Source organism: Myotis yumanensis, unplaced genomic scaffold (genome assembly GCF_028538775.1).
Source record: "Myotis yumanensis isolate MYYU_CA2020_CCGP unplaced genomic scaffold, mMyoYum1.0.hap1 SCAF_2, whole genome shotgun sequence".
NCBI lineage: Eukaryota > Metazoa > Chordata > Mammalia > Chiroptera > Vespertilionidae > Myotis > Myotis yumanensis.
Window position 1 is genome coordinate 83,368,330 of NW_027223753.1, and position 27,317 is coordinate 83,395,646.

Here is a 27,317-nt window from a genome sequence, read left to right on the forward strand (position 1 = left end):
GAGAAACAACAACTACACACACATAACATTCAGCTGTCAGTTTAACTAGTTTGGCCACAGAAATCATAGAAACTTGCTAAGAATAGTTAAAAATAAGAATGATTAAAGTTTCATTTTTGCCTGTCACATGTTTTATAATTCTTTCTCCCCAAAGACTTTTAAATGAATGTTTTTTTTCAAACTTTTAATGATTCATGAGTAATTTGATGCCGCTGTACTTTGCTTAAAGAATGTATTTCATTTTGATTTCTCCTCTCCAATGCAATGGTCTAAGTGTCCTTTTCTTTGTCACCTCATGAAGAGGGGATTCACAGGAGTCACCCATTTAGACTTTCGCCTGCATGTAAATCTCTCCGTAGTGCTTGGGGAGGCATGCACGACCTACACATACACCTTAACAGATCTGTGCAATGACCAAGAGGTTGGAGAATGCAGTGAGGTGAATATAGAGATTTATGGAATGCAGCAGTTCGTTCTAATCTCAGGAATTAACAGGTCATATATAGCAGCAGGGCACTGGGGCTTTCATCTAAGAAACAGAGTCAGAACATGAACTGGAGATGTCTACCATGAGGATTGTTTAAGATTTAAGACTTTTTGCAACTTTCCTATGTTTGTTATTCTCTTTCATTCCCCCAAAGCAATTAGCAGGAAAATGACTGGATCTGTGGAATAGTGTTCAGGTACAAAAAGTAGGTCATCTTCTATTTTCGTGGTTAGTTTGGGGGAGAGAAAAAGGGAAAGAGGCCAGAAAAATAGAGGAGGTGGCAATTCTGAGAAGGAGAGAGAGCAAGTTGAGTTTTTTGGAACGTAGAGGAAGAAAGAAATAAAAGTGCTGGAGTAGGCCTGGGATGACCTGGGCACATAATTAGCAAAATCAAAGCAAAACAAACAAACAAAAAATCAACACAGCCTTTCTAGCATCTCCTCTAAAACAAGGTGAAATCAGAACTCCTTCACTTATATATTACTCTCAAGCACACACTTCCTCATTTAAAAAAATCCAGTGTGCTACATGAACTCTCCACAATTTTAAGTTATGTAAGGTACAATTCCTAACCCTATTTTATTCATGGGGAAACTGAGGTACAGCATTAAATAAACAGGGCAAAGGCCATGTAACTACCAAGCATCAGAGCTGGGACTTGAACACAGGTACTCAGACTCCAGAGTCTGTGCTCTTAGCCCCTCAGCTATGCTGACTTGCCACAAGGTCCTTTGCTGTCTGCTAGGCTACGAAGTATAGTTATCTTTGTCACCAGTACTGCTCCATTTCTACTCTCCTGTGTTTTCCTGCCATGTCCAAGAATCACTTATTCAAGACAATTCCTCCATGAAATAACCTATCCTATCTGCCAACAACTATATATAACTTATTTTCTGCTGTGTGTTGATTTTTACTGGAACCATGAAAAGAAGGATGAAAAATAAGAAATGGATTGTCAATGCTAGACTGAAAGCATTCAATTATAGAAAAGGTGGAGGTGTAAGTGCAGATATTTATAAATCATATAAAAGTGGTTCTTTAAAAACACCCCCACCCCCGAGACACAAGAAAATACACAGAATCTAAAAACCAGTCTCGATCATATGGAATAATTATTAGAGACAAGAGCAATTCAAAGGCTTGGTTTTTTTCCTTTGGTTCCGACAGCCTACAGTAATTAAAGTCTCCTAATTAACACACACAGTGGAAGTCAACAAAAGCCCAGTGAGAAATGAAGGAAAAAATAATCTTACCTGCAGATGTGTGCTTGAACTTTTCGCTTTTCTTCTTCCTCCATTTCCAAGGCTTGAAAATCCTTCCCAGGTTGGCAAACTTACTTCTCCTCCGGATGGGTGGGGTATGGGTACCTGGGACGAGGGAGTCAGAACGCATCGCCGCCAGCCTCTCCACTTCCTCAGCTTGTTTTTCCCAAGAAAACGATGAAAATAGAGAGAGGAAAAAAAAAGTGTTAAAATGGGAGCCTCACAGATGGCCAGCGTTTTCCATGGTTACAGATAACAGAAGCCACATGACTGAAGTTCCGTTTCTCTTTTCGTCTTTTTGTAATGGAAGTTATGCCAACACGCTCCAAAGGCCAGGGACAGTCAGCCAAATCCTAGGGATTCAAAGACCCTAACCAAACTTGCCTAACCTTGACCCAGACATGGGGGAGGAGGAGAAGGAGCAGAGCCCTCCTGACACACCAGACACTCCCCACAAGGCGGGGAGGCATCAGAAGAGTCAAATGACAGTCAGTGTAACTACTGGCCCAGCAATTTCTCAAATAAGACTTGGCAGATGCAATCACTATAACACCGTCTGCTGAGAAAAGAGGGAGAAAACATTTATCAACTGCCTATTCCAGTGCCAACGTGCCACCACCCACGGCTCTCTATCCTACTGCCCGCTCACCCAGTCCTGCGGAAGCACTGGACTCTGTTGAGTGGCTCCACCTTAGGGTTGCTGACTGATTTTAGAGCGCTCGCCATTTGTTAGATTCTATAATTGCCTTGAATCCTCTAGTCTTTGTTTCTGCTTTAATTTCTGAAAGAAGATTCTTAGAAATTGAAAGCTGAGAGTGACTTTAGGGACCTCTTAGACCACTCCCAATAACTTTACATTTGAGGACGCTCAAACCTGTAATGCTTAGTGGCCTTCGTTTAAGGCCACAGTCATCCTGCCCTCTTTTATAACTTGGAATGAAACAAATTCTTTTCCAACTTACATGATCATGTACACATCCCAGTGAGGTAAATATACTGCAACTTGAATTTTTGGGACAGGAATAATCAGAGAAAATAACCTCCTTGACAAAAATCAAGAGGGTACAAAGGAATCGCCTTTGCAGAAAGTCAAATTATACCTAAAGCTGTGGCCAATCCCAAACCCTCTGTTGGACCTTTAACACTGTCTTTCAGAAAAATCACCTGGACAGGCTGTTCTCGGAAGCTCAGTCTTACAGCCTGGTAGGCCGCGTGAGGCCATTTGAAATGGTTCTCACTCAGGAGATTCATACATTCAGCAAACATATATGGAACCTGCACCATGTGCCAGGCAGTGTGCTGTGGTGACAGATGATGACAGGTTGGTAAAGGCTCCTTGCAGCAAGACTGAAAGGAAGTAGATGAATTTGAGAGATGTCTGGGAAGCAAGGTCCAGAGGACTTGGTGACTAATTGGATGGCCTGAGGGAGGTCAGTGGAATGGCAGCCTTCATTCACGGGAGCAGGGAACATGGGGGAGGCACAGCTTTGTAGGTGAGGGCAGCAAGAATCTGGACATGATGTGTGGTGACAGCACTGAAAAGCTTTGACTACATGGCTCAATACACTGGGAGCTCCTCTTTTGAATCATTGTGTTAAGTAACTGCTTACTACTGTGCCAGACACTGTGAGCATTTATTGGGCAGACACACAGAAGAATAGGACATGGCTGAGCAGAGTCTAGAGGTGGAGATAAAAGGCTCAGTGTGTAAAACTGCCAAAACAGGAAACCATGTAAAATTCAATGGAGACAAAGAGAAGAGAATGACTAATTCTGTTTGGCCGTGTTGGAAAAGACCCCAGGGACGTAACATTTGGCTATATATATTTTTTTTAAAAAAAATATTTTTTATTGATTTCAGAGAAGAAGGGAGATGAAGAGAGAGATAGAAAGATCAGTGATGAGAATTGAATCACTAATGGGCTGCCTCCCACACACCTCCTACTGGGGATTGAGCCTATAACCCAGTGTAGACAAAAGGGGCCACATGCTAACCTGACAAGCTCAGGGAAGGCCTGCATGGCGGTCTTGCAAACTCAGAGACCTAAAGTAACCACAAAGGATGGTCTAAAATTAAAATTTAAAAGCAGTTATGGTGGATAGTTACCTCCTAGGCTAGTATCCTCACTAACAAGGCCAACTTTTATCTTAACTGAGTTTATCTGTCTTTTTGCATCTATGATAACATATCCTTGAAATGTCTGGGTAACTTCCCTTTTTCTGGACCCCTTGGGGCACAACCTAATGTGCCTGGGTGCCAGGACAGATACCACAAATTCCTTCATTGTTATTGTTATCATCTTAATTGTTGACTATCCTGCACCCACCTAAGTATGTGTCTATCATTTTACTTTTTATCCAATCCCAGGGGTTTCCCCTGCTTTGTTTTCTCCCACCTCTCTAATCTATCACCAATGGATTTCATGTAACCCACCTACATCCCCTCCTTTGATGCAATGTATAAAAATAGATGAAAACCCGCCATTCTCTGGAGCATTACCCCAATCCCTTCAGATACTGCTTCCTGGCAATTGTCGACAGTTTGGTTCAAATAAACTCACAAAAATTCTTTACAGGTTTTAATGTTTTTACATTAACATAGGGCATGTGTCTCACCAGGAATAGTATTGTGACCTCCTGGTTTATGCTCACCAGCCACACTCATTTGGCTAGATTTTTGAAGAGGAGGAACTGTTATCCCCACATGGGGAAGGGGGAGACATGGATCCCAGGATGGAAAACAGACCAAAAGGAACAAAGAGGGCTGGGAGAACGTAGCATGTTTAGGAACTTCGAGAAACAGTAAACTGTGAATTGGTTATGCTGGTGAGATGGAGAGCCAGTGGTGAAAGGTGGTAGCTGGAGGAGCCAGAACCAGATCATGCAAGCCTTTGAAAGGTTTGATTAGGTGTTTGTATCCCACAAGCAGGGGAAAAATATGAGAATCAGAAAATAGAAATTGACATTATTACTACATTCAATAAATATGCATTGACTGCTTACTATGAACCAGATGCTTAGGCTATGCCAGTAAGCAAAACATATAAAAATACCAATCTGTGGAGCTTACACTAGTGAGTGGGGGGGGGGGGGGAGACATACAATACACATTAAAACTAAGTAAACTGTAGAGTATGTTAGAAAATACATGCTTTGGAAGAAAAATAAAAGACAAAGAGGAACCTGGCAAAAGAGGTCAAGAGTGTCTAGGTTGGGGCGGGGAGCGGGGAGTGGGCAATATTAAATAGCCTGATTGAGAAGGTACATGGTCAGGACACAATTAGATTTATTTCTAGGAATATTTTTGCAACAGCAATAGGACCTAAAGCGGAGTGTGAAGAAACAGGTGCAGAGAGAGTAATGAGGGGGCCACTGCAATAGTCGGAGGGTAGTGACTAGAATCCAAGCAGCACAGGGACAGAGGGACGCAGAGAAGATGACATTCAGCCAGAGGTGAACCAACAGATCTTGGTAACTTCCTAACCACAAGGGAGGACAAGGAATCAACAAGGGCAGCAGCTTTTGTTTTTCAGGACTGAGTAGTGAAAAGTTTCCATTCCTAACAGAGCTTGGGTTGAAAAGCAAGAAACAGGATGAGATGGTTAATCAATGACAAGGGCTTTGGAACCAGAAAACGCAGTTTTTTTGCAAAGTCTCCTGAGCGGTTTGGATTTTATTTAAGATAACAGAGAACTACCGAAGGGAAATTTGCCGGAATGGGATGAGAAGACTTGATCTGGCCAGTAGGCTGAGCTCCAAAAACCAGAAGAATGTAAGAGACTGATGATGTAGGAAAGAGGTGGAGAAATTTATGAAATAGTATTTTTAGGGAGAAGAAGAGGAGGTGGAATCCAAAGTACATACAGGAGGGTTAGTCATTGGAAGGCTTTTTGCTGAGTTATTGAAAATTTGAATTGAGGTCTCTGATCACATGTGGGCCTCAAGGAGATTAATCCAGCATCAGTGGGTAAAAGAGATTACTGAAGACTGAGGGAAGAAAATAATGACTGAGGAGACTTTAAGTAAGTCTACTTTTCAGAGTGGCTGAGGAGAGCAGTTAAAAAACCCAACTACAATGAGGAATGAGAAGAAAGCCAAATGGAGTTGGTAAGCAGCCTCTGGAACAACTGAACTTGAACATTCTTCTCTTGAAATGCTATCAGCTGGTTGAGCTGGTGCTTTTTCAGTAATGCTCAGTGGTATCCACAGAGGGAGTGACAATTGTGAGAAACCATTCCAAGGAGGTTTTGAGTCCAGCACACAAGCCAAGTCAAGATCATCAAATTCCCACAAGATCACTTTCTCTTTCATATATAGCCATCACCTTTTCACTGTTTCTTACCTTAGTTTATAATCTTACTAGAGGCCTGGTGCACAAAAATTTGTGCACTCGGGGGGGGGGGGGGGGTCCCTCAGCCCGGCCTGTGCCCTCTCGCAGTCTGGGACCCTTCGGGGGATGTCCACCTGCTGGCTTAGGCCCGCTCCCCAGAAAATTGGGCCTAAGCTGGCAGTCAGACATCCCTCTGGCAGCCCAGGAGCCCTCAGGGGATGTCCACTTGCCAGCAGGGACCAGGCCTAAGCTGCAGTCGGACATCCTTAGCGCTGCTGAGGAGGCGGAAGAAGCTACCACCATCACTGCTGTGCTGGCAGCCATCAGCCTGGCTTGTGGCTGAGCAGAGCTCCTCCTGTGGGAGTGCACTGATCACCAGGGGGCAGCTCCTGCATTGAGCATCTGCTCCCTGGTGGTCAGTGTGTGTCATAGTGACCAGTCATTCCCAGTCACTCTGCTGTTAGGGTCAATTTGCATATTACCCTTTTATTATATGCCTGGTGCATGGGTGGGGGCTGGCTGGTTTGCCCTGAAGGGTGTCCTGGGTCAGGGTGGGGGTCCCGCTGGGGTGCCTGGCCAGCCTGGGTGAGGGGCTGAGTGCCATTTTCAGGTTGGCCACACCCCATTCAGAGTGGGGGGTCCTTCTGGGGTGCCTGGCCAGTCTGGGTGAAGGGCTGATGGCTGTTTGTAGTCTGGCCAAGCCCCCCAGTGGGGACCCTCACCCCATGAAGGTGGGTGTGGCCATCCTGGGTGAGGGGCTGGTGGCTGTTTGCAGCCTGGCCACAGCCCCCAGCCACCCAAGCTCCTAGTGGAGGCTGGCTGGAAGCAGGTATCTGGGGATTTATTTAGCTTCTATACTTGAAACTTTGTTGCCTTTTGAGGAGGCCACAGCCAGCCAGAGCAGGCGGGAAGCTTTGCTTCCTCCATTGCCGGGGCAACCAAGCCTCCAGCTTGCTCCAGCTCCATGGCTGCCGGCTGCCATCTTGGTTGGGTTAATTTGCATATAGTCACTCTGACTGGCTGGTGGGCGTGGCTTGGGCATAGCAAAGGTATGGTCAATTAGCATCTTTGTCTTTTATTAGTGTAGATTGTTGCTTGTCCTGACTTTGCATATCTCCAAACCTGCATTCCGAACTCCCCCGCCCTCACCATCTCCTGCCTTCAAACCTGTATTTTATACTGTTGCAGATTACTCTGCCAGAACCCTGCTTTTCTCAGAAACTTTCAATGGCTTCCCACAGTTTACATTTCCTGTCTTGGCATTCAGAAACCTCCCCAATGACCTGCCTGGAATTCCCTCTCTCAGCACACACTATAGCCAAAATGCAACACTCCTCCAAGTAACCTCCTCCGGGGTCTGTGGATCCTGATGGACATCAAATGACTGGAATTATGTGCAAAATTTCATGTGTGATTGGGTATCTGCATTTGGTTGACACAGTTCACATTTTCTTTTGTTTCCCCCAATGGTCTAACATACAAAAGGTAAAATTTTAAAAGTATCCAGGTTGAGGCTTCTTGGGTTCAGCCAACCTAAAATATCTGCTAAAGATTAAAGGAAGATTGTGCATTGAATCGTTAAAAAATTATTTTTAAATCAATATGTGAGTTACTTAAGCTTGATGTTAAATTTGCTCTCATATTTGGCACTTGATAATGATTTGTTAAATAAGTAAATGAATGAGGGCATTTGACACAGCTCATGAAAATCAGTATCACTATTTGTCTTAAGAAATAAACACCACTGGGACAAAAAAAAAAACTATTTCATAATCACGTCTTTAAGAAATGAATGCAAATTATTCTGAAATTACCACATTAAAATAATTATAAGACATTAGGAATGCCTTGGAAAAACTTAGAATAGCAAGAAGCTGGCAGAGCATTATAAAGGTATAATTATAACGCCATAATTAAATGAATCCTTAATAAGTATACTATTAAGTTCAAGATGTTTAGCCCTAATGTACACTAGATTATTGAGCAGACTGGATGCCTGTAAGTAAAGGTGATTTATATTTTAATCACCCTCATTACTTTTCCCCCAATTCATTTGATAACAGGGGCTACACTCAACCTCACTGCTTTGCCACCAGATAGTGAAATTTGAAGGCTTAGCAGTGAGGAAAGAGGCCAATTGTGAATACAGTTTGAAGAGGAAGAACAAAAGAAAACAAAACTGGGCTCAGAATAAGACCACAGGGACAGGAGAGAGAGCGGGATGGAGACGAGTAGGAGAGGAAAGGCACACAGGGCAGGTATGTTTATAAAACCAGCCTTCTTTTCAACCATATGAAAAGACTGCTTTGCCCAGGCCCACTGCTCTCAAAGGTGGCATCCTCGTGCTGCTGAGAGGAGACAGCTGTCTGGAGAAAATGCTCACTTAGACATGAATCAGCTGTCAACCGCCCAGAGAGAGAATGCTGAATCAGAAGGTGGGAAGCTGGGCAGCTGAGCTAATTCTGCACTGAGGGAGAATGGGAGGCCTGGACCACATGATTTGCACCATCACCCTCCAAAAAATACTCTCCTAAGAGACTACACAGTCTGGGCTGCCTTTCATGACCTGACTGGGATTTGTTTTATCTGTAGACAGGAAATCGTTGGGAGCTGATTTTTCTTTCCTTTTAGAAAAGCAGGAGAGAAAATTCTTGATTTACGCATGCTTTTCATCACTGAGAACCCAAGTAGCTGTGTCTGTGGGCATTCTGAAGCCCACCCGTTGTAGCCTGGGGTTGCTCCTGGTGGGCTCTCAGAACATGCAAGAATGTGGGAGTGGGCAAGGGGAACTTCAGCTGGCACCCTTACCATTGTATTTCTCAGGCTTGCTTGGTTTTCAAAAGGCACCAATTCTGGTGTCCTGCTGGCCTAGAAAGTGTTAGGCACGCAGTGTCCCCCTGAGAAGTTTGAAAGAAGGAAGCCATGGTGTCTGTGGTGTCTGGTGTCTAATCAACGATAGAGGCAGGAGGGCCAGGACATGAGGAGCCCCTACTGTAGATCTCTCCATGTGCCCAGGACTTTTGGAGGGCCTGAGATTCTCACAAATTAATATTTGATTCTCCACCCAATGTGAACCCCAAAATCGAACGCTTATTTAGCAGGATCTGATACCATTTGCTTTTCCTTCCAATTTCATTAGAAGGGGTTATGTTCCTACCATATTTCACCACCCTAGGAGTGGAGGCCAGAGCTGGGGGTGGAGGTGAGGTTCTCTGTCAGTTAACTACACTGAGCTGCCCAGGGGCTAAACCTGTCACCTTCCTGCATCAAGCAGCGTTGCTTTTTCTTACAACTGCAGAATGATGTCAGACAGGTCCCTGGCCATTTAGAAAATTCTCAACCACTGCGGCTTTCCCCTTTTAAAAATGTACTTTCAGTTTCACAAAGATACCTCAGGCAGGGTAATGAAGGATGGACATGAATGATCAGATGTAAAGGACAGTATTTTCCCATTTTCATTCCATAAGTTACACCACGCTCTCTTAGAGAGGCCAGATCTCTTTGAAGAGTTTCTGTCATCTAGGACTGATCTGTATTAACTCCAAGGTGTGTTTATAAAACAAAAAGAGGGGTGATACATTTTTATTTTAAAATCGGGAGCCCCTGCCTTGTCCCATGAGTTGAGGAGTGGGATGAAGGTGAGAGGGGGTATGAGGGGAGAACTGGGCATTAGAGGGCGTAGGCCATAGTGGCAAAGGGAGGCTGCTTTGCTCAGAGCAGGTTGCTTGGTTTGCAGACCACCTATAAGCCTGTACTGAGCTGGGGGATAAAACAATATGCCACACTCACCACGAGGCTACAAAAGGGTTTGGTGCAAACTTGGACATGATGCCTGAAAACTCACTGGTGTTAATACTGCTGAGTATGAATACTGGTGCTTCTCTCAACCATCTTCTCACTCTGTCCTGTACTTGACCTTCACCACCTTTCCCCAGTCTTTCATCCTCTGTACCTCCCTCCTCTTCCTCATCCCTTACTCTCAGGTCGAAGATGGGTCCAATCTGTAGATCAGAACTAAAGTATGAACACTGATACTAGTCAAACACAGTGTTAATTAGAATAGAGCTGCATTGATGAAGGGTTTATCCATCTTAATCCAAAGTCTGCTTGACTTGCTTGGAGAGCTCTGGTGTCCCTCAGTTTTCTAGACACAGAGATGGCTGCATGGGAGCCACCAGAAGAGATACCAATTCTGTGCCACACAAAATCACACTCCAAACACAGCCATCATACACCATCATGATATTTGAGTCTTGTCCACTGCACCTCTGGAGGGATATATAAATGTTCATATTGAGAGAGTTGCTAATCGGTATTGTTGCTACAAGAAGGATATTCTTCATGGTGGAAACAGCAACAGTGGGTGTGACTGTACAATACAGTCCTATGGATTGGGAAATGGGAGGAGACATCCAAGCTCATATACCCAAGCTCATACTTCTCAGCACATTTGCTCAGACACTTGGCTAAGTTCCTCCTCTCTTTCTGGCTCCAGAGCTTGCTGCCTGGTGGGAGGCAATTCTATCCACGGCCAGGACAGGACCCAAAGGATGCTTCCACAGGCCTGCCACTGCCTTTGGCACTATGAATAGGTTGGCCTGAGATAAAGGGCACAGGACTATGCTAGCATGCAATGGAAGGAGGAGAGAAAGGGAATTTATGGATCCACATGACCAAAGATGGCCCAAGTCATGTTTCTGTTCGTCATCTCTTGAAGCAGTAATTAAAATCCAAAAGGAATAGGAGAATACTCCCCAACCCCTTGCCTTGAGAGATACTGATTTTAGCAGCTCTACTGGTTTTCAAATTATAGGCCCTTATAACAGAAAGAGGCTACATGACTAATATGGTCTACAGAACTCTGCATACTGCTAAGCGGTTTCCAGTTCCTCATAACAGGAAAGAAGATTCTAAACAGGACAGTGCTTTCTTAGGCAAACTGATTAGATGACAACAATGACAATAATAATAATAATAATCTATACTAATAAAAGGGTAATATGCTAATTAGACCGGGATCACCAGACATCTTCCAGATGTCTGACTTCCTTCTGGACAAAGACACGGTGGTGAGGGCTGAGGCAGAGACGGTTAGGGGCAATCAGGCCGGCAGGGGAGCAAGCAGTTAGGGGCGTGATCAGGCTGGTGCAGGAGAGCAAGTTGTTAGGGGCGATCAGGCTGGCAGGGGAGAGGTTAGGGGCAATCAGGCCGGCAGGGGAGGGCAGTTGGGGGCGATCAAGCTGGCAGGGGAGCAGTTAAGCATGATCAGGCCAGCAGAGGCGATTAGGGGCGATCAGGCAGGCAGGCAGGCAGGCAGGCAAGTGGTTAGGAGTCAGCGGTTCCAGATTGTGAGAGGGATGTCCAAGATTGGAGAGGGTGCAGGCCGGGCTGAGGGACACCCCCCGCCCCCCTGCATGAATTTCGTGTACCGGGCATCTAGTAATAATAATAAAAGTATTAATAAGAGCTACCGTTTTTTTAGTCACTAAGTCTGTGCCTGGTGCCAACCAAAGCACTTAAAGTATTGCTGTATGTAACACCCACATTAATTTATGAGGAAGTGTTATTATTATCCTCATCTTACATTTGGGAAAATTGAGGAGGAACTAATGAATAGGAAGACATACTTCCCCAAAGAGAAACACATGCTATTAAGACTGTCTATTTTCAAGAACACCTTCTCACTCAATGAAATCTTGCCTTTTCGAATCTCCATATTACTGACTAAAGTAATAAGAGGGCTTTAGGGATGATGGAAGAAATTAGCTTCTTCTTGAAAAGACTACAAACAGTTGCCAATATACATTAATCCTATTCTAGCAAGAAAAATGGGGTGTTATCTGTCGTATCCTAAGATGTCATAAAATATATGCACACCTGAGTGTAGGGGCCCTGGAGGATACCTACCCTCGGTCAGTAGGACACATGGAACCATAAGCACATTATCTGCCATCCACCTACACCACAGGCTACAATTAAAAACTCAGCAGGTACCAATTTGGCCTGAAATCAGGTAAAATCTGCTTCATTTAGAAAACACTATCCATTTTTATATATGTGTATAGTGTGAAGAATATTAATTTTGAAACCAGGAGGATGTGAGTTCAAATCCAAAATCTACAGCTTAATAGTTGTTGGTGGCTGAGTTCGTTTTGTCTTCCCAGCAGGTGGCATGGGTTTCCTAATTTTCCTTTGGAGAATCATCCCTTTTCCACTTCCAGGGCAGCTGGTCCCGGAAAGAAGACTCTCATTCCTGACTCCAGAGTTGGGCACATGACCCAGTGCAGGCTAATCAGAATATTGCATTCTCCACCCTTCACCACTAGCAATTCATTCAGAAATGAGCGATTGAGCCTAGCCAGGCAATGAGATGCAGTTCTGGGTTTTATTGGGGGCTATTGATAGACATGCTCTCCCAACTGGAGTTGTAGATTAGACCGGCTCTGAGCCTGGTCAAAGCAGGGGCCATAAATATAAAACCTTTCACTCAGATTTGGTTAATATTAAAAGAATCTCTAGGTCACAAAGGCAATTCATATTCTTTGAGAGGAAACAATACTATTATGTCAAATACTTCATATTTTCTAAGCACTGTGCTGAGAGGCTATTTATATTCCATGACCGCAAGAATCAGGGAATAAATAGCACTGCTAATAGACCAGACTGGTAGGGAAAACTCTTATTTATATTTAAATTTATCCAGGTCTGTGTTGTTTTATTTATTGAGCTAACAGATGTTGTCAGCAAAGTTCTTTCTGAGATATTCAATACAAAATTCCTGTTTCATCTCCCAGGAATGTAACCTTCAACTGTCAAAGCATGTAATGACTACAAAACGTATAAAATATTCTATTGTTCATTTAATCCACAGAATATATTTGTGTTGGGAATGAAACTTGTTTATCTAACTTGTAAATGAACTCCCGAGTCATGTATTAATCCAAAGCAACAATCTTTAAATAATGTAGGTTCTTTGCTCATCTTAAAATCTCAGACCCTAGGGCCTGATAATCTTAAAGTCAGTAAACAGTGCCTCTCAGAGCTCCAAATCAAACTTCAACAAAACCTGGTTTCTCCCAAGGGGTCAGTAAACTCTCTCTGTAAAGTCAAATCATATCTACTTTGGGATTTATGGGCCACCCAGCTCTGTTGCAAATACTCAACTCTGCTGTTGCAACATGAAAGCAGCCATAGACAAATGTACACATGTGGACCAAGGCTGTGTTCAATAAAATGTTACTTACAAAACAAGCAGCCAGCCCTGGGGACCACAAGTTTCCAGCCCTCATCCTATAACATGGAGCTGCCAGTAATTTTTCTGTCATCTTGAGGTGAAAGCCTGCCTGAGACTGAGACTTCATTGCATCACTTGGGCCCGTGGATCCAGCCCTGCCTGAAACCATTCTAACGCTGGAGATTTTCTTTATATGACCAATAAATTCTCTTTTTTACTGAAGCCAGGGTGGGTTGGTTTCTCTCTCACTTGCAACCAAAAGGGTTCTAACAAATTCACTGGGTGACCTCTTTAGGAAAGTCAGCTTTTATTCCTATAAAATGGGAATAATACAATGTATAAGGATGAACAAGTATACTAGTATACTAAAAGCACCCTGCAGGGTTATAGAACAGGAGCTCAAGAAAAGTTATCTAAATATGAATCATCTCCTCTGGTACCAGACAGACTCGTACCTGCTCAATAAGGCTCCTTCTGGGATAAGTTCCTCATCACTTCACCACGAGGATGCCCCTTAAGGGGGTACATGAATTTTTAAAGTTTTGGAGGTTTTGAACTGTGCCATGACCCACCAGCCTGGTGAATCTCAAATTTTAGTGTATACAAGAATCAACTAAAGTAGTATTTAAAATTTTTATTGCTGGTCTCCATCTTAGACCTGCTGAACCAGGAATGTGAATGTTGAACAGGCAGCCCAGATCATTTTGATGCAAGTGTTCTGAGACTCCACGCTGGGGAGCATTCTACAGCATTCCTACAGAAGCTTAGAATCCTACTCCCTTCTCCCCAGCTAAGTCTATAGCCTTTGGGAAATTGGCTATGAAAGAAGATCCTTAGTATAAAAAATTGTCATGCTTTATCCCCAAACCCTCAAATCATTGGGAATTCTCTAAAGATGCCTAATGGCCCAGCTGGTGTGCTCAGTACTTGAGCATCAACTTATGAACCAGAGGTCACAGTTCAATTCCCGGTCAGGACACATGCCCGGGATGTGGGCTCAATTCCCAGTGTGGGGTGTATAGGAGCAGCCAATCAATGATTCTCTCTCATTATTGATGTTTCTCTCTCCCTCTCCCTTCCTATCTAAAATCAATAAAAACATATTTTAGGGGGGAAAAAAGATGCCTAATGTTCATGTAGTGCTTTATCCTTCCCAAGTGCTCTTACATCCATTATCTCATTAGATCTTCATAGCATACCTATTAGCTAGGCAAGGCATCAAATTTCCTTTGTTTCCCTATAATTATAATTGACATAATATTTTTTCTCAAAGAATTGCATCAAAATTTAGCCTTCTTAAGACTCTGAAAAGGCCTCCTCTAAGCCATGTAAACTGTTTAACCTTGCACATTGCAAACTTAATTTAATCACAAATATGGTTGGTTGGTGTTTCCCTGAGGGGCAACTTTGAGGTCTCATAGTAGACCCATATTCCATGGAACACAATTTGGGAAATGCCATGATAGTGTATGTTTTGTCCTTTTCTACAGATGCAGGAAATGAGACAAAGAAGGGTCAAGTGTCAACTTACACAGGCAGTTAAAGAGGCCCAGGTCTCCTGACTCTAGAGATGGGTCAGTCACCACTCAGTCCTCCTACATCATGGGTGGCTTGAGAATGCTCAAGACCAGGCAGGGTAGGTTTTTTGATTCAACTCTTTTCAAGCTGTCTTTCCCTCCACAATACTGTCAAGGTTAATACACTCTTCAGTATTTTCCCTCCCTTGCGCCCATTCCAAGATTTCATAATAATAGCTACTCAACTATCTACTGAACATAAGGATGATAGAGAACCTATGAAACCTTGCATTCCATTGAAGAATCCCTTCAGGATCAGAGATCTCATTTTATTTCTTTGATGACATTACAGTTTTCTTCTTTACCTCCCATTAGTTCACAGACCAGTTTTTTCAGTGTCAACTGTCATTTGTATAGTGATGGTGTGAAATCTAAATAGTATTCCTGGGGAAAAAATTTAGCAAGAATGTTGGTCCTTGTTTTCTCTCCCTGGGTGTATAATTCCCACCAACAGCTCTAACATGGGCCTGCCTTGACCATTACCCACAAAGTAAGGAACTCTGCTTATATATTTTTTGAGACTTTGATAAGGAATTCCTAATTTCCTTCATTTCAGGACACAGAAATTGAGTTCCATTCGTTTTTGTTTTGTTTTTTTTTTCAGAGGTAAATGTCCTATTTTTTGCTGGCCTGTCAATAACTCCTTTGGGGACATTTTCTTATTATTTTGCATGAAAGATGTTCAATTTCTAAAGAGGTGTTAGCAGGGAGTCATTGGTTAATTTCTGCCCATTGGAAGTTCTAAATTCATATTGAATTAGTAGTTTATTTTAAAATTTCTATTTTTTTCCTAATGACTATATTGACCTCAGAGCCTATTATTTGAACTCTGAATACAGAAGTTTAAGTGCCAATCATCAAGTAGCTCTGTGATTATTGGCATATTAACTAACCTCTCGGAATTGCATTCACTTAACAGCAAAATAGGGATGATAACAACATGTACTTCTCTGTACAATTATTATATTAATACATGGAAACTTTAGCCTAGCTCTCGCCGGTTTACTCACTGGTTAGTGCACCGGCCCTGGGACTGAAGAGTCGAAGGTTCAATTCCTGTCAAGGGTAAGTACCTCGATTGCAGGCTCCAACCCTGCTCTGGCAGGGGCATGTGCGGGAGGCAACCAATCGATGTGTCTCTCTCACATCAATGTTTCTCTCTCTGTGTCTCTTCCTCTCCCTTCCACTTTCTCTGAAAGTCAATAGAAAAAAATATCCTCAGGGGTGAGGATTAACAACAACAACAAAACTACCAAAAACAAACAAACAAACAAAAACAACTTTAGAGTAATAACTGGCACTTAGCGTGTGTTCATTAAATACATCCTGACTCCAGTTTAGGGTGTTGATTGATTTTGCCCACTACTCTTTGTCTGAATTCACTCTAGGTTCCACTGGAATCTCCTCTGAAGGTGTGTGGAGCTGGAGGGCTGCTGTGTCTTAGCTGGAGGGCATCAGAAAAGCATAATGAATGACTATCAAATAAGACTCATGCTTCAGAACATCAATGAAACTAACTGAATAACACCACTTCCAGCCAGGAAAAAACCCTAAATTGCTGAATTTGAATTTTTAGAATTTTGGTTTACAATATGTCAATCACTTTTCCCCATTTTACTTGCAATATGGTATTTTAATTTATAAAGCATCTTTCCAGTTTTTCTTTGAGGTTACATAACAAAACCTGTCGTAACTAAATTAGCTCGAATTGTGCTATCCCCTTTTCCTTTGTGAAGTTCCCAGGCACTAAACAATAAGGCATCAGGTCAAGGAAAGGAAAAAAGGGATGTCATAAGGCAGGGGTGGGGAACCTTTTATCTGCCAAAGGCCATTTGGATATTTATAACATCATTCGTGGGCCATACAAAATTATCAACTTAAAAATTAGCCTGCTATATTTGGTCACACATTTAATTAACTCGCCCCTAATGCCTTGGCAGGGCCAGACCAAATGATTCTGTGGGCCTTCGATGGCCCATGGGCCGGACGTTCCCCAGCACTGTATAAGGAAGAGGCTTTGTCCTCATATCTGTCCCTTCAGGCACTTTCAGGAAGTACCAAGGTGTATGAACACCTGAGGTTATGGTACACTAACTCAGCAAACACTGGTTACACATTTATTGTCCAACTTGAGTGATGGAAGAGGGGATTTGAAGGAAGAAAAGATGAAGTTTCTAATCTTTAAAATCCTAAAATGAAAAGTATCACATAAAAGCACACTCTCTTCCACTTTAGGAGGAATTTGAAATTGATGTGGACATATAAAGCACATTTAATGAAAGATAACGGGAATTCTTTGCTGTGACAGAATAATCTTAAAAGTCATTATTTAATGCAAAACATCATCTTTCTGAACTCAAACTCACAACTTAAAAAGAATATTAATATTCAGATAATTCCTGAGTACCTTAGATTTATTTTAACCGGAAAAAGAACTTCGTTTGCTTTTACCTGTGCCTGAGAATCTCCAGGCTCAATCAGTAGCTACAGTATCTAAAATGCCCTGCTAGCTTTGCATTCGATTTCTTAATGATCACTGCAACTATTTTCCTAATGAGAGAGCCATTCCCTTAAATGCAATTATCACAAGGGACCATGATCTGGAATCCTCATTATGTTACCAGACAGTCAGAATGGTGAAGGCCAGGTGGGTTAATGACATGAGCTGCTGTCCCCACAGTAATTGTCCTGCTTTAACTGCCAGAAAGCATTCACTGGACAGTGCCTGGGTTCCCCAGACACAAGGCAATGCTGATGGGACATTTTACTGCACAGCTAAATCAAATATTAACCTTGGCTATTCTGAAATTGGTTCTGAGAGCAAATGAAGGCTTTCTCATTGAAATGCAAGATTCGTAGAAAAATATTCTCTCTCCCAAATTCACAATTCCTACAAATTAGAGAAAACTTTTAACTTTGTTCAAGATATTCTCATTCAAAGTATAAATACTGTGCCCCAAAGGAACCAATAATCATTCTCATAACAACTCTCTGACTAGTGTTTTATCATTTATCAAGCACTTGCCAAGTTATTATATCTTTTGATCCCCACAACAAACCAACAAGCGAGGTAAAGCAAATATTTCTAATCCTTATTTTACAAAAGAGCAAACTGACAATGGCAGAGATGGATCATTGCTCACCGTTATCCACTCTTCCAACCCTTTTAGTGACAGCTTCTTGGTTTCATGCCCAGCTAAAAGACTGTTTCCCAGCCTCCTCGGAAGGCTGGTGTGGCCATATTATCAAGCTTTGCCATTGAGCTCTAAGCTGAAGTTTTGTGAGAGATTTCTGCGAAATCTTAAACGAAAGGATGAACCATTTCTTTATTCTACTTTTCCCTTCATTTACTTTTCTAAAGCAGAGATGTGGTGGCTGGTACTTGGCAGCCATTACGAGGACAAGGGCCTCCTCATACTAATTGGAGGAGCTGTAAGCTGTGGTCCTTAAGGGCTCTGTGCAACCATCATACACAGAAGCTTTGAACTGGCTGCCTCTGCACTTCTTTCTCTGAGAGAAATAAACCCCTATCTTGTTTAAATTATTACTATTTTCAGTTTATTTGCTTTATGCAACAGAAGCTAATCCTATTGCAAAGATGTGACTTGCTTAAGTTTATGCAAACTATAATTTGTAAGAGGCAGAATATCATGTCCTATTCCACACACTCTGTGGCAGAATTTTAGGACCTTTCATAAACTGTTCCTTACCTCGTAAAGGAGTCAAATACTTTAAGTTTTTATTTTGACACTTATTTTAATCGATATTTTTAGAGAGAGAGAGAGGAAGGGAAAGGGGTAAAGAGACAGAAACATAAGTGAGATGGCGCTCAACCACAGAGCCACACCAGCCAGGCTTAACATTTATTTTTTAAAAGCCAACCTATAGGAAGAATTTTTTCCTCTCTTCCCCCTTACCTCCATCCTCTATGGTACTTTGTGTCTCTCAGGTTCTAATTTAAATCATGGTATTTCCAAGAGCTCAGCTCGCCTTAGACAATTTCATTTGCTCCCGTGGCTTTAATTAACATTGATAAGATGAATATTTATAAATTTATACTTCTAGCCTAGAAAGCTTTCCCACCTGACACAACATCTACTAGCAGTGTAACTCTGGCCAAATTACTTAACTTCTCTGGGTCTCAGTTACCACATCTATAAAGTGGGGATAATAACAACATCTACCTCATTGTGTTATTGTAAAAATTTGATTGTTTCACACAAACAAAAGACTGGATGTTGTCAGAACCACTACTACTATTATTATCACTCTTCATCTCCAAATAATATTTCACAGGCACCTCAGATTCACTTTCTTTAAAGTGAATTATTTCTACTTTTACTTTGATCATTCTTCAGGAATGGCAATGCCAGTTGTCTAACTGCTCAGACAGAAATCCATGGGTCATCCCGGACATACCACCTCTTCCCTCACCTCCCCCAGGTCCAATTAATTACCGGTACTGGTCAACACTAACTCTTAAATATTTCTCAACTCTCTCCACTTTTCTCCTCAGGTTAGACGCGTTGTCTGCATCACCATTTCTGTGTCCCTACTCTTGCTACTGGCCTCCAAGTCCTTCACATGGCAGCCTGGGAATCTGTCCTAAACATCAATGAAAGCATGTCAATGCTCTGTGCTAAGCCCACCAGTGAGCCATTCTGCTTCTAGGACAAGGTCCTAGAGTCTTCATAGCAACTTAGAGGGACAGGATCTGCCCCCGTCATGGGCTCCAATACTGCTCATCTTTCTTTCTTCAAACCCAAGAAACACATCATTTCTGCATCAAGGCCTTCACACATGCTGTTCCCGCTGCCTGGATGATTGTGTCACTTCTGAATGCCAGTTTCCTCTCTAACAGATAGTGCTCAGCTATCCATCCTTTCTCTACAGGATCACGAGCTTCTCAGAGGCTGAGCCCACCCCAGCGCTTGTGGTGAGATCACTGGTTAGTGATTGCTTAAGGGACTGGTGCCCAGGTCTGGCCGTTGAGATCTGTAAGGGATCCCTGTAGGTGGCAGGGGTTCTAAGATGAGCTTCCTTGCTCTTAAAGACAGACACAAGAGACATTTCTACCTCTGGTCACTGTGGTGTCTGGTTGTGATGCCTGAACTGTTGTAGCCATCTTCCAACTGGCCTGAGGATGGAGTCCTGAAGCAAAGGAAGGTGGAGCATAGAATCATGGGGTAATGAATCAGGCTTGGAGCTTGCCTCTTACAAATTTATGTTATACAATAAATGATCTTATTGTTTAAGGTCAAGATGCACAGGGTCTTCTCTTACTGATGCAAAAAAGCATCCTAATTGACATGCCCCAATGAAATTGATTATTCTGACACAGAGGAAATGATCACTGAATATTTTTTGAATGAATGACTAAATAAATATTTCATAGAAAAAGAGCACAGACTCTGGCCTGGGTATATATAATATTTCTCATCTCCTGGAATGTCTATGGTAAGGACAAACAACTGACTTCTAGGTAGAGCCATGGCTGGAAGTAGGCTATGTAATAGAAAACAGTGTCTACCTCCAAGCCATAGTTAAGAAACGACACAGGGAAACTTTTCTCACATGCAAGGGAAAGATGAGGGGCTCTCATGTTTCTTTAAAGATCTGTCTTGGATATAAATGTCATCTCAAATACAACTGAACTAAGCCTTTGCTTCAACTTGATCACTAGCATTTCACAAAAGTTTATCTCATAAACCACAAGATATTTACTGATTTGGGTCAAGTTTGAGATATTATTGAAGGCTGACATCACAAACTAAATTTCATTTGTATTTTAATAGCATAAAAAGACAGAAACCCAAATGTCCAACCATGAGGGACTGATGAACTAAATTAAGGGACAACAATCAAATGCACGACTATGTGGCCATTAAAAAATGATGATGGATATCTCTCACTATTGGCAGGAAAAGACTGTCATGATTTCTTGTTCAGTGGAAAATAAGTTGCCAAGTATTGTGTGTAATATAATTCAATTTTTCTAAAAAAGTATCTACTTACTTATCTATGTATCTATCTATGCATAGGCATAGGATCTGCAAGAAGAAACTCAGCTAAGTAGTCGTTCTATTTGGGTGATAAAGTCATAGATGATCTTAAACTTCCCTATAATTTTATTTTCTAATTTTGGTTTAGGGTGAGGATTGGATTTAATCCCATCTCTGCCATCCACAAGCCATGGGCAATAGAGAAAATAAGAGAACCTATTTTTTAAGTTGTTATGAAGACTGAATATCTGTAAAGCATTTAGTACAGTATCCAGCATATTAGCTAAAGTGATTATATTATGAAAAGTATATTGCCATTATTGTAATGTGAATATTGCTTTTGTGTTTAAGTCTAATAGAGAGCTACAAATGGTACTTAGTGGAGCTATGGTTGAGTGCAGAGGGCAGAAAGGCATCTCTAACAACTGAATGTTACCGCTCCTACCAGAGGCTTTCACTGGGATATGTATGATACAGCGTTTAAAAGCATGGCCTTGGAGTGGTCACACTCAGGACCTACGGCAGTTTCTTCACTTTAAAATATCTTTTTCATAGGGTTGTTGTATTACATAAGATAATGTACTTAAATGCCTAATACAGTTTCTAGCCACAGTTAAGAGACCAACAAATATTAGTTATAAACTCATTGTAAAAATTATACTTCAAATATAATAAATAATTGCCTTGATATTCCATTAGTAATATTTATTTTACCCAGCAAATTTCTTGCATTTTAAAATAGAGTTGTAGGAATTACTAAAATATAAACTAGAACAGTGCACTAAAATGGTTTGCTGGTTTTAAAAAAAATCAACCACATATAACTTTTCTGGAATAGTTGTATTTTGAAAGGAGATCAATTCCTATGTAAATAGTGGAGGGTGCCATAGGATGAGGCTCTTCGTGAGAGGAGATTATATAATAAAGTAAGTTCAAATTCACTTGGATGCAAAATTCATCTTTATTCCACAGATTTAATTTACATAAAATGGCACTCTAATGTAAAGTGGAAGTATAGTGTTTTACAGACTGATAAGAACAGAACCCACTAGCTGGTCTAATAAAACATAGCTATAATTTTTGTGTTGGGGGAAATAAAATAATTTGGGCTTTAATCTTATGGTTAAGTTGACCAGTAAAGCAGAATAATTCAAATATATTCAGAATGTTATCATACAATGTGCAAAGCAAACTCCATGAATACTTCAATGGCTTTAGGGGTGTGTATTTAAATGGAAATTGCCCAAGATCTGGTGTAGATCCACTAAGCAGAAATAAATTGAATACCATGATGTCAATATTTCCACAGGTTTTTCTAACAGCATTTGATATTTGTTGAACTATCCTTCAAGGGACATTGAAAGTAATTTCTTGATCTATTTCCTGGCTTTTGCTACCCAGAAAAGTAAACTTCTGCCATTCATACTGGCTCAGATGCAAATATAACTTGTTCTCTTGATTCTCATTTAAAAATTAGATGCAGTTACAGAACTGAATGGATTTGAGAAAGACTCAACCCAGAAGGTCAAGCCAGGTTAAGGGAATACTTATCTGCAACTAGGCTTCTCTAAACCACATAGGTACTCACAACCCCAACTCCCAGGCCAACAATGGGATATTTAAAATTATCTGGAGAACTCAGCCTCTGAGGGGAAACCAGTAACTGTCCATTTGAGCTCCTCAGCAAACCAACAGAGCAATAACTGGGCTTCTAAGATAAAGTATGAGGGGAAGTGGTTACAGGGAGGAAAGTCTATATTAAGTAGATTAATAAAAATGGGCTTCCCAAACAAACCACCTTTTATGAATTCAATTCAACAAACATCTCTGAGCACTTGCTCTCTGTGCGGTGTTGTGAATCAGACCAAGCTGAGCCTGTGCTCTTCAGAAGTATGCACACTCCTGTGGGACACATGCATGCACGCGTGCACACACACACACACACACACACACACACACCTGCACAGTCATCCAAAGGCTGAGACAAGATATGGAGGAACTTCTCAGAATTCTTTGAGGATAGATCATGAAGAGGTTTTAGTAGAAATATTCCCTGAAGCCATTTTTGCTCTGTTATATTTAGTATACAGTATAGATGATTTTATTAAAAACCATGAACTAAAAGCATGAACTAGCACTTTGTTTAGGCATTCTGTGAGACAGGAAGAAGGCAAACCAGCTCTATCTTTATAGCGCCAAGAAAGTTATTTTCTAGAACAATTCATACTACAGAAGTTGGAGAAACTTTTGTGCTTGTAGTTAGGTTGTATGAATTAAGCTTCAAAATTCTGACAGCCTGGTGGCTCAGTGGTTGAGCATTGACCTATGAACCAGGAGGTCACTGTTCAATTCCCGGTCAGGGTATATGTCCAGGTTGCGGGCTCAATCCCCAGTAGGGAGCATGCAGGAGGCAGCTGATCAATGATTCTCTCTCATCATTGATCTTTCTATCTCTTTCTCCCTCTCTGAAATTAATAAAAATATATTTTAAAATAATTCTGATAGACTGAATCCATACACATATAGCATTGTCCTTTCTGGTTCTGAGGCCAATCAAGCAGGATAAACAGCTGGAAACAAACAGCATTATATGATGATCCTAATTTTTTGTCTAGTTTTTTTGTACAGAAAGAATCGATGATTTAATGATACACTTCAAAATAATGTGCCCATAGGAGACAACATGCCCATGAAACTCTAGCATTAATTCTTTCTGTATAGTCCTGTCATAATGATAGAATATGTCAAGTGTATGCAGTTATTAAATCTTGAAAGTACAAAATAATCTCAAATAGTTACATGTCTATAATTTAGTTGAGCCTGAACAGAAGGAACACTATCCTTATTTCATTCATCCAAATCATTTCCCTGCCAAAAAAAAATTGGTAAAGATTTTGCTGACATTCAAATCTAATGTTCAAGAGTTTAAAGATGATTTTTGTATAATTCCTATTTTGGAATCTGATGGGGTGGGTGCCACAGGGTCTTTCTGTGACAAGAACATGCACCAATGCTATAGTTATGCTATTGTGCAGAAATCAGTGGTTCTCAACCTTCTGACCCTTTAAATACAGTTCCTCATGCTGTGACCCTACCATAAAATTATTTTTGTTGCTACTTCATAACTGTAATGTTGCTACTGTTATGAATCGTAATGTAAATATCTGCTATGCAGGATGGTCTTAGGTGACCCCTGTAAAAGGGTCGTTCGACCGCCAAAGGGGTCTCGACCCACAGGTTGAGAACCGCTGCTTTAGGTAATTTGGTTGTGTTTGTTTAATGTTTTATTTTTTTTTTTAACTGTGAATATCCTTTTTTTTGATATTTCTTTTTTTATTTTTTATTTTTTATTTTTTAATATATTTTTTTATTGCTTAAATTATTACAAAGAGTATTAGATATTTCTCCTTTTTTTCCCCCACCCTTGACAATCCCCTGGCCTCCCCTACCCCCCCCAGCGTCTTATGTCCATTGTTTATGCTTATATGCATGCATACAAGTCCTTTGGTTGATCTCTTACCACCCCTCCTGCCCCCCCAGCCTCCCCGGCCTTCCTGCTGTAGTTTGACAGTGTGTTCCAGGCAACTCTGCCTCTGTATCTATTATTGTTCAAAAGTTTATAATGGTCTCTATTATCCATGAATGAGTGAGATCATGTGGTATTTTTCCTTCATTGACTGGCTTATTTCACTTAGCATAATGCTCTCCAGTTCCATCCATGCTGTTGCAAATGGTAAGAGTTCCTTCTTTTTTACAGCAGCATAGTATTCCATCGTGTAGATGTACCACTGTTTTCTAATCCATTCATCTACTGATGGGCACTTAGGCTGTTTCCAGATCTTAGCTATGGTGAATTGTGCTGCTATGAACATAGGGGTGCATATATCCTTTCTGATTGATGTTTCTGGTTTCTTGGGATATATTCCTAGAAGTGGGATCACAGGATCAAATGGGAGTTCCATTTCCAGCTTTTTGAGGAAACTCCATACTATCTTCCATAGTGGCTGCACCAGTCTGCATTCCCACCAGCAGTGCACAAGTGTTCCTTTTTCTCCACATCCTCTCCAGCACTTGTCGTTTGTTGATTTGTTGATGATAGCCATTCTGACAGGTGTGAGATGGTACCTCATTGTTGTTTTGATTTGCATCTCTCGGATGATTAGTGACTTGGAGCATGTTTTCATATGTCTCTTGGCTTTCTGAATGTCCTCTTTTGGAAGGTGTCTATTTAGATCCTTTGCCCAGTTTTTGATTGGATTGTCTATCTTCTTTTTGTTAAGTTGTATGAGTTCCCTATAAATTTTGGAGATTAGGCCCTTATCAGATATGATGTTGGCAAATATGTTTTCCCACGCAGTGGGTTTTCTTGTTGTTTTGTTGATGGTTTCTTTTGCTGTGCAGAAGATTTTTAATTTTGATGTAGTCCCATTTGTTCATTTTCTCTTTAGTTTCAACTGCCCTAGGAGCTGTATCAGTGAAGAAATTGCTTTGGCATATGTCTGAGATTTTGTTGCATTTGGATTCTCCTAGAATTTTTATGGTTTCCTGTCGTACATTTAAGTCCTTTATCCATTTTGAGTTTATTCTTGTGTATGGTGTAAGTTGGTGGTCTAGTTTCATTTTCTTGCATATATCTATCCAATTTTTCCAACACCATTTATTGAAGAGACTATCTTGGCTCCATTGTATGTTCTTGCCTCCTTTGTCAAATATTAATTGACCATATTGGTTCTGGCTAATTTCTGGACTCTCTATTCTATTCCACTGATCTATATGTCTGTTCTTGTGCCAGTACCAGGCAGTTTTGAGAACAGTGGCTTTGTAATACAGCTTGATATCTGGCATTGAGATCCCACCTACTTTGTTCTTTCTCAGGATCGCTGCAGCTATTCGGGGTCTTTTTTTATTCCAGATGAATTTTTGGAGAGTTCGTTCTAGATCTTTGAAGTAGGCCATTGGTATTTTAATGGGAAGTGCGTTGAATTTATAGATTGCTTTGGGTAGTATGGACATTTTGATGATGTTGATTCTACCAATCCAAGAACATGGTATGTTCTTCCATCTCTTTATGTCTTCCTCTATCTCTTTTTTCAACGTCCTGTAGTTTTCTGAGTAGAGGTCTTTTACCTCTTTAGTTAAGTTTATTCCTAGGTATATTCATTTTTTTGGTGCGATGGTAAATGGGATTATTTTTATAATCTCTCTTTCTGAAAGTTCACTATTGGTGTATAGAAATGCCTCAGATTTCTTGGGGTTAATTTTGTATCCTGCTACATTGCCAAATTCATGTATTAAGTCTAGTAGTTTTTTGATGGAGTCTCTAGGGTTTTGTATGTATAATATCATGTCATCTGCAAATAAGGACAGTTTTACTTCCTCTTTTCCAATTTGGATGCCTTTTATTTCTTCTTCTTGTCTAATTGCAATGGCTAATACTTCCAGGACTATGTTGAACAGGAGTGGTGAGAGTGGGCATCCCTGTCTTGTTCCTGTTCTTAGGGGAAATGGTGTTAGTTTATGTCCATTTAGTATGATGTTGGCTGTGGGCCTGTCATATATGGCTTTTATTATGTTGAGGTATGATCCTTCTATTCCCACCTTTCTGAGAGTTTTTATCAAAAATGGGTGTTGAATTTTGTTGAATGCTTTTTCTGCATCAATTGATATTGTTTTATTGCTTAAAGTATTACAAAGAGTATTATATATGCCTCCTTTTTTTTCTCCCCTTGACCTTCCCCTAGCCTCCCATACCCCCCAGTGTCTTGTGTCCATTGGTTATGCTTATATGCATGCATACTAGTCCTTCAGTTGATCTCTAACACCCCCGCCAACCCTCCCCAGCCTTCCCGCTGTATTTTGACAGTCTGTTCGATGTTGCTCTGCCTCTGTATCTATTTTTGTTCATCAGTTTATAATGGTCTTAATTATCCATAAATGAGTGAGATCATGTGGTATTTTTCTTTCATTGAAAAGGGGTCGCAACCCACAGGTTGAGAACCACTGTTTTAGGTAATTTGGTTGTTAAATCAGTTGCTCTCCTCTACTGATTTTTCTCCTTAAAAACACAGTTGCAAGTTAAGATTAACACTGTAGCACATTAAAGAAAAATAGAAGTCCAAATGGCAACATAAAACAACAAACATATCTACTCATATTATCATCCAAGTTCTCAGACAATATAAAAACTCATGATAGAGTTATTAAACATCACACCAAGGCACAATGGATATTCTGTACATACTAATAGGAAATATCTAGAAAATACTCTTGTAAACACAGCAACAGTAGTATTTATTCTACCATGCCATGATCTCACAAGGACTGAGAGCTCAAAATTAATACAGATACTTTCTCATTTGTTTATATAGTTCCTCTTCTGTATTAAATGCTATAAAATTGTAGGGAGAGCAATACATATACAAAGA

At 41.0% G+C, this 27,317-nt stretch overlaps 1 protein-coding gene across 7 annotated transcripts in view; it reads right to left on the minus strand.

Moving 5' to 3' along the window:
* PHACTR1 (phosphatase and actin regulator 1) overlaps positions 1-27,317 on the minus strand; it is a 523,468-nt gene that overhangs the window by 187,157 nt on the left and 308,994 nt on the right. For all 7 annotated transcript variants that reach the window (XM_070405716.1, XM_070405720.1, XM_070405717.1 and 4 more), the window contains one exon: positions 1,741-1,905. In XM_070405716.1, coding sequence (XP_070261817.1) covers positions 1,741-1,905 — 165 coding nt within the window. The remainder of the gene's footprint in view (positions 1-1,740; positions 1,906-27,317) is intronic.